Genomic DNA, 14,789 nt, shown 5'->3' with positions numbered 1-14,789 from the left:
ATCACCTGAGGAAGGAAACTCAGAAGCCGCAGTACCACTCTCATCCACCAACGGAAGCTCACAAAGAGAATATGCCGAAGTACCACTTGTGACCACAGGAGGGAGCTCTGCCACAGAATTCACAACAGTGCAGGAGGCGAGGAAGAAGTGGAGGACGAACTGGCGCTGGGAATGGAAGACTCATCAGATGAGGGAGACCTTGATCAAATTTCTGTTGTGCGAGGTTGGGGGGAGAGGGCAGACGAAGGAAGCATGATTCTCACCTCGCCACCACCAAGACAACAAGGATTTGGTCCTCCTGGATGCGCAAGACACATGAGTGCCTTCTTGCTGCACTACCTGCAACATGACCCTCGGATTGTCAGAATCCAAAGTAATGCCGACTACTGGGTTGCCACACTCTTAGATCCCCAGTACAAAAGTAAATTTGGCGCAATAATTCCTGCCATAGAAAGGGATTCACGCATGCAGGAGTATCAGCAGAGACTGTTACAGAATCTAACATCTGCTTTTCCACAAAACACCAGTGGTGCACGTAGTGAATCTCTGAGTTCTAACTTGCCAACCGTGGGACTATCGAGTCATCACTGAAACCGTAACAGTAACATTGTTTCTGGTGGTAACAGCAATTTTTTCAAATCATTTCAAGAATTTTTTAGACCATCCTTGCATGGCAACAGGAGACAAGAAGTCTGAAGCACAGCCAACGCCTAGAGAGGATGGTACAAGAGTATCTCCAAGTTAACATCGATGCCATGACTGTGGAACTGGACCCTTGCTCATTTTGGGCTTCCAATCTTGAAAAATGGCCTGAGCTCGCCACTCACGCCTTGGAGATCTTGTCGTGCCCCGCAGCTAGCGTTCTCTCTGAACGTGTGTTCAGCGCTGCTGGTGGTGTGCGGACAGATAAGCGCACGCGGCTGTCCAGTGACAATGTAGACAGACTAACGTTCATCAAGATGAACAAATCCTGGATCCGCAAGGACTTTTCTACCCCTGTGTCATCTTGGGGAGACTAAAACCTTGATGATTTTTGAAAATCACCTCACCAACCGTTTTAATAAACTCTGGTGAAATTGATGCCACTTAATTGGTGTCTGTGGCCGAATTTTTGGAAAAAATGGAGACTCTTTATTTAGTCCCCTTGCTGGGTTTTACATGACATTGCCATCGTCAATTCCAGGTGGGTGGGGTTGTCTGCAGAGTTGTTTACTCATACTATGGCCTGGGATTCTGAGGTCTGCTCCAAAGCTTCAGTGTCTGCTAGTCAGCAGAGTAGCCCAGCCACCCACCGCATGTTTACCTAAGTACTATTTTTAACGGCATGTGGACCAGGAAATTCTTTTGGGCCTAGTAGAATTTGGTGCAATTCAGCAGCGTACCCCACCCATTAAGCAAGCTACACAGCCTGTTTACCTAACTACTATTTTGTAACGGCATCTAGACCAGGAAATCCTTTTGGGCCTAGTAGAATTTGGTGCTACTCAGCAGCGTACCCCACCCATGAAGCAAGCTACACAGCCTGTTTACCTAACTACTATTTTGTAACGGCATCTAGCCCAGGAAATCCTTTTGGGCCTAGTAGAATTTGGTGCTACTCAGCAGCGTACCCCACCCATGAAGCAAGCTACACCGCCTGTTTACCTAACTACTATTTTGTAACGGCATCTAGCCCAGGAAATCCTTTTGGGCCTAGTAGAATTTGGTGCTACTCAGCAGCGTACCCCACCCATGAAGCAAACTACACCGCCTGTTTACCTAACTACTATTTTTTAACGGCATCTAGCCCAGGAAATCCTTTTGGGCCTAGTAGAATTTGGTGCTACTCAGCAGCGTACTTCACCCATGAAGCAAGCTACACCGCCTGTTTACCTAAGTACTATTTTTTAACGGCATCTGGTCCAGGAAATCCTTTTGGGCCTAGTAGAATTTGGTGCTTCTCAGCAGAGTACCCCACCCATGACGCAAGCTACACCGCCTTCTTTCTTTCTCAATCTAACCCCTTGGCTCTGGGGTGTCCACTCTCCCTCCAGCTCTCTCCTTCTCACAGGTGGACTACTGAGTGTTTTCACACTGTGGTGAATCTTTTGGGCCCAGGCATAAGAAGTTGTCAAGGTAATGGATAATATGTGCCGCCTTACAAACGTCCATGACGACACATTCGAGGAAGCAACTAAACGTCTCAAATAGTGAGCAGGATATGGAGCACCCCATGGGCAAACAGCGATCTATGTAGTATGCTCCTTCACAGAAGCAGCCCAATGGGAGGGCACTATTCGGAGGCACAGGCAGTAACCGTAACGCCCCCTCAATGTCTGTTTTGGCCATTAGGGTGCCCCTTACCAACTTCTTGACCCGCCTGATTGCCTCGTCAAAGGAGGTACAGTACATAGTACTGTACTTGGTTCCGCGTCGATGTTGTTGTTTACTGACCTGCCCCTTGGATATGACAAATGGTGGATTAGTCTGAATGTATTGGGTTCATTTTTTGGCACAACTCCCAACGGGGGTACCACTACGTCTTCTAAGGAAAGTGTTCTGAATGGACTCGTCGCCATTCCACCTAAAGATATTTATTTTTTTATTTTTTTTGTCACGACGTCTGGGTGTTGGTAGGGTGATTTTAGATTTTTACTCCAGCCTTTCTTGATTTTAGAAGGGCATTACATGCCTATATCTGTGTCTCTTCCTCCTTTTACTCCTCCACCTCTTTTCTTTTCACATGACTGTATGTAGTTGTGACTTTTCCATGTGTTTGTTGTGTCTTCTGAGCAGTTTGTCAGCTTTTGTACACCTTTTAAGGTGTTTTCTATGTGTTTTTCATGTGTTTGTATGTGTTTGTGTTTGCCTGCAATTGAACCGAACCGAACACTAGGGAGGTGGCTCAACACTATTAAAGATCATGTAAACTTGTAATTTGACAGAATTGAGAATACTAGCATATGTATAAATCTGTATATCTTAACAGTTAATATTTTAAGAGTTTCCCAACACAGAGAACATACTGTATGTGACAGTTATTGGAATATAACATCAAAATATGACCTGTTGGGATTCCTATACACTTCTAATGAATAAAGAGTATTTATTGTTCAATGAAAGACTACACGATTTTCTAGTATGCTTTCTGTATCTATCTCTCAGGTGGATTACCTGCCAGCCATCTTGATAATCTGATTCTGTATTAGTTCCATGATCTTCACTTTCTTGTTCATCTTCACGCTCATCTGGTACAAATAACAAAGACCCTTTCTTTGACATTTCTGCAATCCGTCTTGCCATTTTGATTTCACGTTTAATGTCATCATCTTCTTCAATCATTCGTTCAGTTTCGGCTAGTTCAGCTTCATCTGTTACTTTTATGAACTCATCATCTTCAGCCTCCATAGACATGGAATCTACGCTGAGTTCATCTGGAAGAGATAACAAATAGTGACCATCACATAAACAGAATGAGAAGTCTGAAAAGCTTATGTCTGAAAAGGGGTACTTCAAAAGGCATGGTCACCTCTTTTTAAGGGGTTGGTTATCCCACGAGTTGAAAAAAGAAAATCTCTAACTATATTCACTGTAAAACACCATCGTCCACGGTAATTTTCACCCATTTTAGCTTCTTTACTCATTCTTCTGTTATTCTGGTCACTTCACTTTTTTGGGATGGACAGACTACACCATGTGGCCTGGAAGAAGCAGAATGTCGGCTTCTTTTTTAAAATCCTGCCACCAACCTTTAGAGGAAGGAGTCCCTCACACATGGCCTCAGCATCCCAATAAATAACTACTGATTTATCTATCTACTTTAATGCTGTCAGATCATTACATAACATTAAGTAGAGGAACAGAGAAGAGAAGCTGTTGAGAACCTTGGATCCCCACTAAAGGTTGACGATCATTTCAGCCATGGGAGGAACAGCAGGAGCAATAAATCTGTAATATATACACAAGACCACAAACTATTTTTAATAGATGTATAATGTAAGTACACCGCTTTTGACATGACTTGTTGAGTTTTAAATAATACTTTTCTTAAACACAAAGGGAATCTGTCACCATATTTTTGCCAGCTAATCCGTGAGCAGCAGATATAGTGACAGAGACCCTGATTCCAGCAGTGTGTCACTTCCAGGGCTGATTGCTATAGTTTTGATAAAATCGCTGTTTTATCAGCAGGAGAATATCACTAGAGGGCCAATAACTTGCCGCTATCTAGTCCTCCATATTCATGAGCTCTGTATTTCCCACCACCACAGATTTTCAGCTTTTTGCCTATGTACAGAGTAGGCTGTTAATCAGTGGTGTGGGTGGGTCATACAGAGCTCAGCATTCTATCACAGACAAAACTGTGCCAGTTTTGGTAAAATCACTATCAGCCCAGTAACTAACACTTCACTGGAATCAGGCTATCTGCTCCTATGATCTCAGATGGGGTAGCAAAAGATGGGTTAGCAAATATTTCATTAAAAAGCATGTATTTTTGTTTTTAATTAATTGCTGCAATAGGGCTTCATTAAAAATTATATAATTTTAGACTTACACTCAGATGCCTGAAACCTACACCAAAAGATCATTTAGAATATCCATACATCTATCGCTAATGTCAAAAGAGATACACTAAGACATTTTTATCAGTGGCAAGATCCAGTAGCCTCTGACACTGGAGACCAACCACAGCTCCTACTATTGCAGAGTGAGTGAATGAGGTTGACTATTTTTTCCTATTTATGGAGTAGATTACAGTAGATGACTTCGACCGATTTCATGCTTCCTACCACATATGGTTTGTCTGGATAGACCTTAAGTATGGCACAAATTTACTTCAATGGCTGGACTGAGGATACAACTGAAAAACTCCTTTTTATACATCTCACCTTTCCCCGATCCAAAGTATACTTCCTTCTGACCCTCTTTCCAGTTTGGCAATAGTTTTTTGATGATTTACCTTCATGATTAAATAAGCAGTCCATGAAGATTTTGTCAACATACCGTATTTTCTAGTGTATAAGACGACTGGGCGTATAAGACGACCCCCAACTTTTCCATATAAAATATGGAATTTGGGATATGCCCGGACGGCCCCTGGCTCACAGCGCTGCTAGCGTCTGCCTCCGTTCCTGAGAATGGAGAAAGTGAAGGACCTTTGATGACGTCGCGGTCACGTGAGCGGTCAGGTGACCGGTCACCTGACCGCGACGTCATTGAAGGTCCTTCACTCACTGCATTCTTAGGAACAGAGGCAGACGCTAGCAGCGCTGTGAGCCAGGGGCCGTCTGAGGGTGAGTATATCCATGTTTTTTATTTTTATTCTTTATTTTTTACATGAATATGGATCCCAGGGCCTGAAGGAGAGTCTCCTCTCCTCCAGACCCTGGGAACCACACGCCGACACCAGGATCGCTCCCTGCACACGCCGTACCCGGCGTATAAGACGACCCCCGACTTTTGGGACAATATTTAGGAGTCAAAAAGTCGTCTTATACGCCAGAAAATACGGTAATTCTGTGTGCATGTAGAGCGCCCGCTAGGGCCGTGGGGTACTCGGGCCAGGTCGGACGGTTCTTCGGGGATATTGTCACGGCAGCGGTGACCCGGTCTGTGGCCCTGAGCGTCCAATGAAAGTGAATTGAAAGGGGAAAATAAAGTTTATGGCAGGGGTGGTTGTGAAGCCACCCGTGATGTTGGGCAATAAGGAGATGGCCGACGCTGTGGTTCAGGTCCACTGGGGCAGTTGGTGATGCAGCAGAGATGCTACAGCTCTCCATGGGTAGAGCTAGGCCCCAGTGCAGTTAAGGTGTTAAAGTCAATGATGGTGAATGTTGTAGTGCAGGTAAGGTGACGAAGTAAATAATTTTGAGGACACAGCAGGGTGCAGTTTCCACACTTTACTCACAGATCTTAGATACAGTCCCTAGCCGGGTGCTGTGTCCTCCGGGTCTGTGGTCCAGCCAACTCCCAGGTAATTTGGGGATCACTTTCCCGAGACTCCCTTACTTATGTGCCTTCCCTGGCCGTCTCTCTGTGCTGACTTCGCCCTCCTGCCCTGCACCTCACATACAGTGTCCAAAGCTAGCAGCCTCGGATCCTGTCGGGTGACGTCCTCCTGGTCTTCTTGATCCACTTCTCCTCACCAACTCCCTAACTGACTAACTCACTCCTCCCTCTTGTTTCAATGACAACTCTCACAACTGACACTCTCTCCACCCACACTCTCTATGTATTTCCCCCTCCAGCCTGAGATGGGGCCCTCCCTCAATAGGGTCCGCCCAGATCCCCTGGCCTGGAGTGGTGTGGTGTTGGATGCAAGTGTGTGAGTCTTAGGTAGTGCCCCCTCCTTACCCAAGAGCGGAGTACCACACCTCTGTCTCAGGTGCAGTACCTCTGTGGCAACTGGACACTCAGAGGCGCCACATTCCCTCACGCCTGTGGGCTGGAGCAGAGTAAACAAATATGTTAAAAACATGCAAACATTTTTCTGAATTGCAATTCAACAGGTAAAACGGTATAACTACATCTTCCCTTTATGGGAGGTATTGTACACTTAAACGTTGCATATAAATAACACAGCATAAAACATAGCATTACTCTTATAAACTTTTCTCTGTCAAGTTCGACAAGTTACAGTGAGATCCCAAGCCAGGTATTCTCCTCACTGTCCTTAGTGCAATATGGGGGAACCGTCTCAAGCCCCCAATGTAGGCCCTGGGTGTGGCTACAGGTCATAGCTGGTCACCTTGTTGGACCACTTTTCGGCCACACCAGATGGTTTTTGTTCTCTGGTCTTCTGTTAGAGTGTCCCACTCACACTATAAAGGTTTAATGTAAAACCAACAAGGAGCACATTAAGTGCTAACTTTGTACAAATTAAAGTTTTGGCCATTCACCATCCATGAGCACATTGTGTTTAAACGGAACAAACACTCAGTTTAACAAATATTCATTTAACTTTTCTTAGCAGTCATTCTCTACTTTCTTTTCCAAGGTTACACTTGGTGCCTTCAACATTCTGACCGACACAGTTCTTGGTCACGCATCACAACGGGTGATTCAAATGGTGCACGTCCTGCAGCCGGGGTTTGTGTAGCCTGTGTCCGCATGGCCATGCTTGCTGGAGCTGCAGAGACTAGTGCAGCATCCAAGTTAGAAGCTGCCAGTTGCCTTTCTGGCGCTGCGCTTGTTGGTCTGGGAACAGCACATCCCCCTGTGCACTTTTTTACATTGAGGGTGTACCACCCCTTTTCGCCCACCTGCCGAGTGTAGCTCACTAGGTCTACTGGGTGTAACTCATGATAAGGGTGGCCCTCCTGCAGGTTTGACTTTACGTCACGCCAGGTTTCAAGAGTTCAGAGGTCATCCCGAGCTCCTTGATGAAACCCCATCCCTTTTTCAAATCGAAGGACACTGCGGTGTCCTGTCGCAGCAGACCCCAGTCAGCATGTCTAGCCTTGCGGGCCTGGGCCTTGGCCTTCATGTTGCACTCCTCCATTGTCCTCCACTGGGCCCTGCATTTCTGATCCTCTGCCTCCCTTCTGGGCACTTGCTGCTGGCAGTAGTCCTCCCAAATGAGGGATTCTATCCTGTTTTCTCCCGCTTGGGCCTCCCCTGCAAACCCCATCAAACACTTCCCCTGGTGCTCCCAATGGATAACCACTCTTTCCCAGTGCGCCTCCCGGGGCATGGGTTCAGGCCGAAGCGGAACTGTGAGTCTATCCCCGGTATCTGCTGTTTGGTCCCAGGCTAAGTTTTTAAACACCTGGTGGGTTTTCGGGCTAGCGGGGGTTTTAATTTTCCTACCAAGGTCTCCTCGGCCACTGTGGCAACGTTGGTACCTGTTTCCTCTCCAGTGTCGGTCTCCTCCTCCACTGCTGGTCACGAGGTCACCCTCCGTTCACTTTTTTCAGCAGGGCCTCCTTCCACTTTGCGACTGCAGTAAGCTGCATCTCTAGGACCTGGCGACTCAACTACTGCACCTCGACTCCAAGGAACTCCGGGTCCACCGATTGCAGCTGGTCCTAGCCCTCCTGTCTGCTGGGGGAGTCCACTGCTTCCACCCCACACTCCGGAGCCCTCCATCCACCACTCGCCATGGTGCTCACTGAGTAAGTTGTCGCCTCTCCCACAGCACACTTTCCCGCGTGTCCACACGTGCTCCTTGCGTTCTCCTCCCTTTGTGGGTTCCTGCCAGCCATACCAGAAGGTGGATCCCCCTGGCTGACGGACCAGTCCTTTTTGCATTGAAGTATTTACAGTGTGCGGATCCATCCTGTTCATGACGCTAAAATGGAGCGCCCGCTAGGGCCGTGGGGTACTCGGGCCGGGCCAGACGGTTCTTCAGGGGTATTGTCACTCCAGTGGTGACCCGGTCCATGGCCCTGGGCATCCAATGAAAGTGAATTGAAAGGGGAAAATAAAGTTTATAGGGGGGTGTTCGTGACGGCACCCTTGGTGTTCGGCAATAAGGAGATGGCCGACTCTGCAGTTCAGGTCCACTGGGGCAGTTGGTGACGCAGCAGAGATGTTACAGCTCTTCACGGATAGAGCTAGGCCCCAAGACAGTTAAGAGTTAAAGTCAATGATGGTGAATGTTGTAGTGGAGGGCAGGTGAGGCAGTTAATAATTTTGAGGACACAGCAGGGTACAGTTTCCACACTTTATTCACAGTTCTTAGATGCAGTCCCTAGCCGGGTGCTGTTTCCTCCGGGTCTGTGGTCCAGCCTGCTCTCAGGTAATTTGGGGTTCACTTTCCCGAGACTCCCTTTCTTATGTACCTTCTCCGGCCTTCTCTCTGCGCTGGCTTCACCCTCCTGCCCTTTGCCTCACACACAGTGTCCCAAGCCAGCAGCCTCGGATCCTGTCGGGCGATATCCTCCTGGTCCCCTTAATCCTATGTGGCTGCCTTTTTGGCGAATATATGTGGATGTGGCTGTGGCACCAGTCTCCGGCTTACTAGCTGAGTCTTGTAGTTCTTCTACCAGTCTGGGGGCCAGTTCCCCTCACTGCAACCTGATCCTTCCACCCGACTACGTTCGGCATGGATTCGGGCGCCCAGGGTGGATTCCTCACTTCCCTGGCCCCTAGGACCCCTTCTCCCTTTCTCAGGAGCTTCTCTCTTCACGTCTGCTCTCATCCACTTCTCCTCACCAAGTCCCTAACTGACTAACTAATTCCTCCCTCTTGTTTCAATGACAACTCCTCACAACTGACACTCTCTCCACCCACACCCTCTACCTAGTTCCCCCTCCAGCCTGAGATGGAGACCTCCCTCAATAGGGTCCACCCAGATCCCCTGGCCTGGAGTGGTGTGGTATTAGATGCTAGTGTGAGTCTCGGGTAGTTCCCCTTCCTTACCCGAGAACGGAGTACCACACCTCTGGCTGAGGTGCAGTATCTCTGTGGCGACTGGACCCTCAGGGGTGCCACATTTGTGTATCTACTGTAGTGTGAATGTATCAATATAGTGTCACTTACCATCACCTCATCACATTGCACTCTCTGTGACCCAGAATTGGCCTTTACACTGGAAGTCTACGGTATTTACACATCGTTTTCAAAGGAAATATTCGTCAAAACACACACACTTATATATACTTCTCATTATATATATATATATATATATATATATATATATATACATATATATATATATATATGTATATATATATATATATATATAATAGATAGATAGATAGAATAAACGCCGGCAATTCATGTGCTGCGTACAGTATAATCACAGTGTGACAGGTTAGAATAGAATACATATATACACATAGAATACAAATATATAATAAGAATTTTATTTATATAGCGCCAACATATTCCACAGTGCTTTACAAAATATAGAGGGGACTTGTACAGACAATAGACATTAAGCATAACAGAAATCACAGTTCAAAATAGATACCAAGAGGAATGAGGGCCCTGCTCGCAAGCTTACAAACTATGAGGAAAAAGGGGAGACACGAGAGGTGGATGGCAACAATTGCTTTCGTTGTTCGGACTAGCCATAGTGTAAGGATCGGGTGTTCATGTAAAGCTGCCTGAACCAGTTAACAGCCTAAGTATGTAACAGTACAGACACAGAGGGCTATTAACTGCATGAAGTGTATGAGAACATGATACGAGGAACCTGATTATTGTTTACGTTTTTTTGAATGGTCCACACAGAGATAGTTAGGTTAATGCATTGAGGCAGTAGGTCAGTCTAAACAAATGCGTTTTTAGGGCACGCTAACAACTGTGGGGATTGGGGATTAATCGTATTAACCTGGGTAGTGCATTCCAAAGAATTGGCGAATGACGTGAAAAGTCTTGCAGACGGGAGTGGGAGGTTCTGATTATTGAGGATGCTAACCTCAGTTCATTAGTAGAATGGAGAGCATGGGTAGGGTGGTAGACTGAGACCAGGGAGGAGATGTAGGGTGGTGCTGAGCCATGGAGTGCTTTGTGGATGAGGGTAATAGTTTTGTACTGGATTCTGGAGTGGATGGGTAACCAGTGTAATGACTGGCGCAAGGTAGAGGCATCGGTGTAATGGTTGGTGAGGAATATGATCCTGGCTGCAGCATTCAGGACAAATTGGAACGGGGAGAGTTTGGTAAGAGGAAGGCCGAATAGTAGAGAGAAACAATAGTCCAGACAAGAATGAATGAGTGAAACAGTAAGAGTTTTTGCAGCATCGAAAGTAAGAAAAGGGCGAATTCTAGAAATGTTTTTGAGATGCAGATAAGAAGAGCGAGCCAGTGATTGGATGTGGGGGTGAATGAAAGCTCGGAATCAAGTATGACCCCAAGTCAGGGGGCATGTCACTTGGGAGTAATGGTGGAACCACACATGGAGATGGCAATGTCAGGCAAAGGTAGGTTAGTAGAGGGAGAGAACACGGGGAGTTCAGTTTTTGACAGGTTCCGTTTCAGATAGAGGGAGGACATGATGTTAGAGACAGCGGTAAGACAATCACTGGTGTTTACTAAAAAGGTTGGCGTGATAACGGGAGAAGAAGTGTATATTTGGGTGTCGTCAGCATAGAGATGGTACTGAAAACCAAATCTACTGATTGTTTGTCCAATAGGGGCAGTATACAAAGAGAAGAGGAGGGGGCCTAGGACTGATCCTTGAGGAACCCCAACAGTAAGGGGAAGGTGAGAGGAGGAGGAATCAGCAAAAGATACAGTGAAGGAGCGGACAGAGATATAGGAGGAGAACCAGGAGAAAACCGTGTCCTTGAGGCCGATGGAGTGTAGCATAGTGAGGAGGAGCTGATGATCCACAGTATCGAATGCTGCAGAGAGATCCAAGAGAATTAGCATGGAGAAGTGACCATTAGATTTGGCTGTTAGTAGGTCATTAGAGACTTTAGTGAGGGCAGTTCCAGTAGAGTATAAAGAGCGGAAACCAGAGTGAAAAGGGTCAAGAAGAGAGTTATTTTAGAGATAGCGGATAAGACGCCTTCAAGTGGGTACGGAAAGTATTCAGACCCCTTTAAATGTTTCACTCTGTTTCATTGCAGCCATTTGGTAAATTCAAAAAAGTTCATTTTTGTTATCATTAATGTACACTCTGCACCCCATTGTGATTGAAAAAAACAGAAATGTAGAAGTTTTTGAGATGGTTCTACTCCTTCATTGGAGTCTAGCTGTGTTTAATTAAACTGATAGGACTTGATTTGGAAAGGCACAAACCTATCTATATAAGACCTCACAGTGCATGCCAGACCAAATGAGAATCATGAGGTCAAAGGAACTGGCCAAGGAGCTCTGAGACAGAATTGTGGCAAGGCACAGATCTGGCAAAGGTTACAACAGAATATCTGCAGTACTCAAGGTTCCTAAGAGCACAGTGGCCTCCATAATCCTTAAATGGAAGAAGGAAATCCAGAAAAATGCAGCAAAAAAAAAAAAACCGCCAAGGGAGCAGGTTTTACATGCAAAAAAAAAGCAAAAAACAATGCATTTCAAAGGTTGCCAATCTGAAACACAGATCAGTTTATGCTGCTGATTTTTTATGCATTTTAGCCCCTTAGTGACCGAGCAAAATTTTTGAAATCTGACCAGTGTCACTTTATGTGGTAATAACTCTGCAACGCTTCAACAAATCCCAGTGATTTTGTGATTGTTTTTTCGTGACACATTATACTTTATGATAATGGTAAATTTAGTTCAACATTTTTTGTGTTTATTTATAAAAAATATCAAAAATTTGAGAAAAATGTTAAAAAATTAGCAATTTTCTAAATTTGAATGATTATCCCTTTAATCCAGATAGTCATACAACAGTAAACCATTAATAAATAACATTTCCCACATGTCTGCTTTACATCAGGACCATTTGTAAAATGTTATTTTATTTTGTTAGCATTTTAGGAGGTTTAAAAATGTAGCAGCAATTTTTCATTTTTTCAAAGAAATTTACAAAATTTATTTTTTTTAGGGACTTATCCATGTTTGAAGTGACTTTAGGGTCCCATATATTGGGAAACCCACAAACGTGATACCATTTTAAAAACAGCACCCCTAAACATATTGAAAACTGCTGTCAGGTAGTTTATTAACCCTTCATGTGCTTTACAGGAATTAATGCAAAGTGGTATGACAGAAATGAAAATGTGTATTTTTACCACCTAAATGTTGCTAACTTCTAAACAGATTACTATAGTCGTCAGACTCTAAGGCCACTATTTGGTCATGAATTGCCATGGCAAACATCAGGACAACAAAATCATGATCTGAGGGCACCAATTGGGACAAAGAAGAAGCCCCCACACTCTGTTAACCATTTATAATGATGTAGTCACTATTGACACCAGCATCTAAGGGGTTAAACAGATATGGATGGTGCAAATACTGATTGTGGCTGGTACAGCAAGTTGTCCGCTATAGTGTACAACCGACCGATGCTGGATTGTCATCTGTATGGGGATACTATTCTCTTATATCTCAGGTCAGTTAAAAGACGTATTGGCGGTCACTAAGGGGTTAGATTTTTGCAATTGAGATTTCCTTAAGATCCCAGAAAATTTGCTGTGTATTCATCCAGTGTGCATAAAACGTTTCTATAAGTGCACGCAGGTCAGAAAATTTTCAGAGAAAATTCGCAAATATTGGCCAAATGATCCACAGTAGCAAATTCCTTGCCAAATTGTACAGATGCATAATAGATTTAAAGTTGACACAGTCCCTGTCACAGCCTTTCTTTGGTAGTGGGATTTAGGCTACGGTCACACTATCAGTATTTGGACAGTATTTCACGTCAGCATTTGTAAACCAAAACCAGGAGTGGGTGGTAAATGCAGAAGTGGTGCATGTGTTTCTATTATACTTTTTCTCCGATTGTTCCTCACTAGGTTCTGGCTTACAAATACGATGTAAAATACTAATCAAATACTGATAGTTTGACCCTAACCTAAAACTGATCCTTTCCAGCTCTTTGATTATGTGAAGGTCCTCCAGATCTTGTGGCATAGTGCTGTTATTGCAGGATTCTTTATTTGTTGTCTACATGGCAAATTATTTCTTTGTGTGGCGCTTGATACAGGCTTCTTAGAAGGTCATGCATTGAGTATTCAGGAATTAAGGTACCATTACACTAAACGACTTACCAACGATCACGACCAGCGATACGACCTGGCCGTGATCGTTGGTAAGTCGTTGTGTGGTCGCTGGGGAGCTGTCACACAGACAGCTCTCTCCAGCGACCAACGATCAGGGGAACGACTTCGGCATCGTTGAACGATGCCGAAGTCCCCGGGTAACCAGGGTAAACATCGGGTCACTAAGTGCAGGGCCGCGCTTAGTAACCCGATATTTATCCTGGTTACCATTGTAAAAGTAAAAACAAAACAAAAACAGTACATACTCACATTCTGATGTCTGTCACGTCCCCCGTCGTCAGCTTCCCGCACTGACTGTGTCAGCGCCGGCCGTAACGCAGAGCACAGTGGTGACGTCACCGCTGTGCTCTGCTTTACGGCCGGCGCTGACAGTCAGTGCAGGGAAGCTGACGGCGGGGGACGTGACAGACATCGGAATGTGAGTATGTACTGTTTTTTTTTTAACTTTTACAATGGTAACCAGGGTAAATATCGGGTTACTAAGCGCGGCCCTGCGCTTAGTAACCCGATATTTACCCTGGTTACAAGTGAACACATCGCTGGATCGGCATCACACACGCCGATCCAGCGATGACAGCGGGTGATCAGCGACCAAAAAAAGGTCCTGATCATTCCCCAACGACCAACGATCTCCCAGCAGGGGCCTGATCGTTGGTCGCTGTCACACATAACGAGATAGTTAGCGGGAACGTTGCTACGTCACAAAAAGCGTGACGTTACAACGATATCGTTAACGAAATCGTTATGTGTGAAGGTACCTTTAGTTCTTGCCTTTCCAGGGTTCTATTTGGAAGTCGGCATTAAACCGCCTCACCTCAATGAACCTCTCCCTAGTCGTGGCCTCTCTCCTCCTACTAGCAATCTGGAGGGAGCTTGCAGTTAACCAAATCTCACCACATATTGGCTTCTTGTATAGAAAAAGCAGGATTATCCAGCTCACCATTGTGGAATCTAAGATCAACTCAGAGTGAATACAAGACAGATCATAGTTTAAATCCTACATGCTAGTAACATAAGTAACATTTACGCATTTCATGTTCTCATGGCTCCCTTAATCATGATTAAAAGTGCCATGAGCACCTGAAACGCATAGTTGTTATTGACATTAGCAGCATAAAGGTTTTAAACTGTCATCTGTTTTGTACTCAGATTGAATAAAAGAAGATTGTACATGGAGCTGGACTAATCT

The 14,789-nt window shown here is 45.1% G+C and overlaps 1 protein-coding gene across 1 annotated transcript in view; it reads right to left on the bottom strand.

The window, feature by feature from the left end:
* The window catches only part of LOC138643350 (NFX1-type zinc finger-containing protein 1-like), a 245,980-nt gene that overhangs the window by 94,534 nt on the left and 136,657 nt on the right, over positions 1-14,789 (bottom strand). The window contains exon 11 of the mRNA XM_069732272.1: positions 3,154-3,413. Within this exon, the coding sequence (XP_069588373.1) occupies positions 3,154-3,413 (260 nt within the window). The remainder of the gene's footprint in view (positions 1-3,153; positions 3,414-14,789) is intronic.

Source organism: Ranitomeya imitator, chromosome 6 (assembly GCF_032444005.1).
Source record: "Ranitomeya imitator isolate aRanImi1 chromosome 6, aRanImi1.pri, whole genome shotgun sequence".
Classification (NCBI taxonomy): domain Eukaryota; kingdom Metazoa; phylum Chordata; class Amphibia; order Anura; family Dendrobatidae; genus Ranitomeya; species Ranitomeya imitator.
This window is presented reverse-complemented; position numbering and strand designations above follow the sequence as displayed.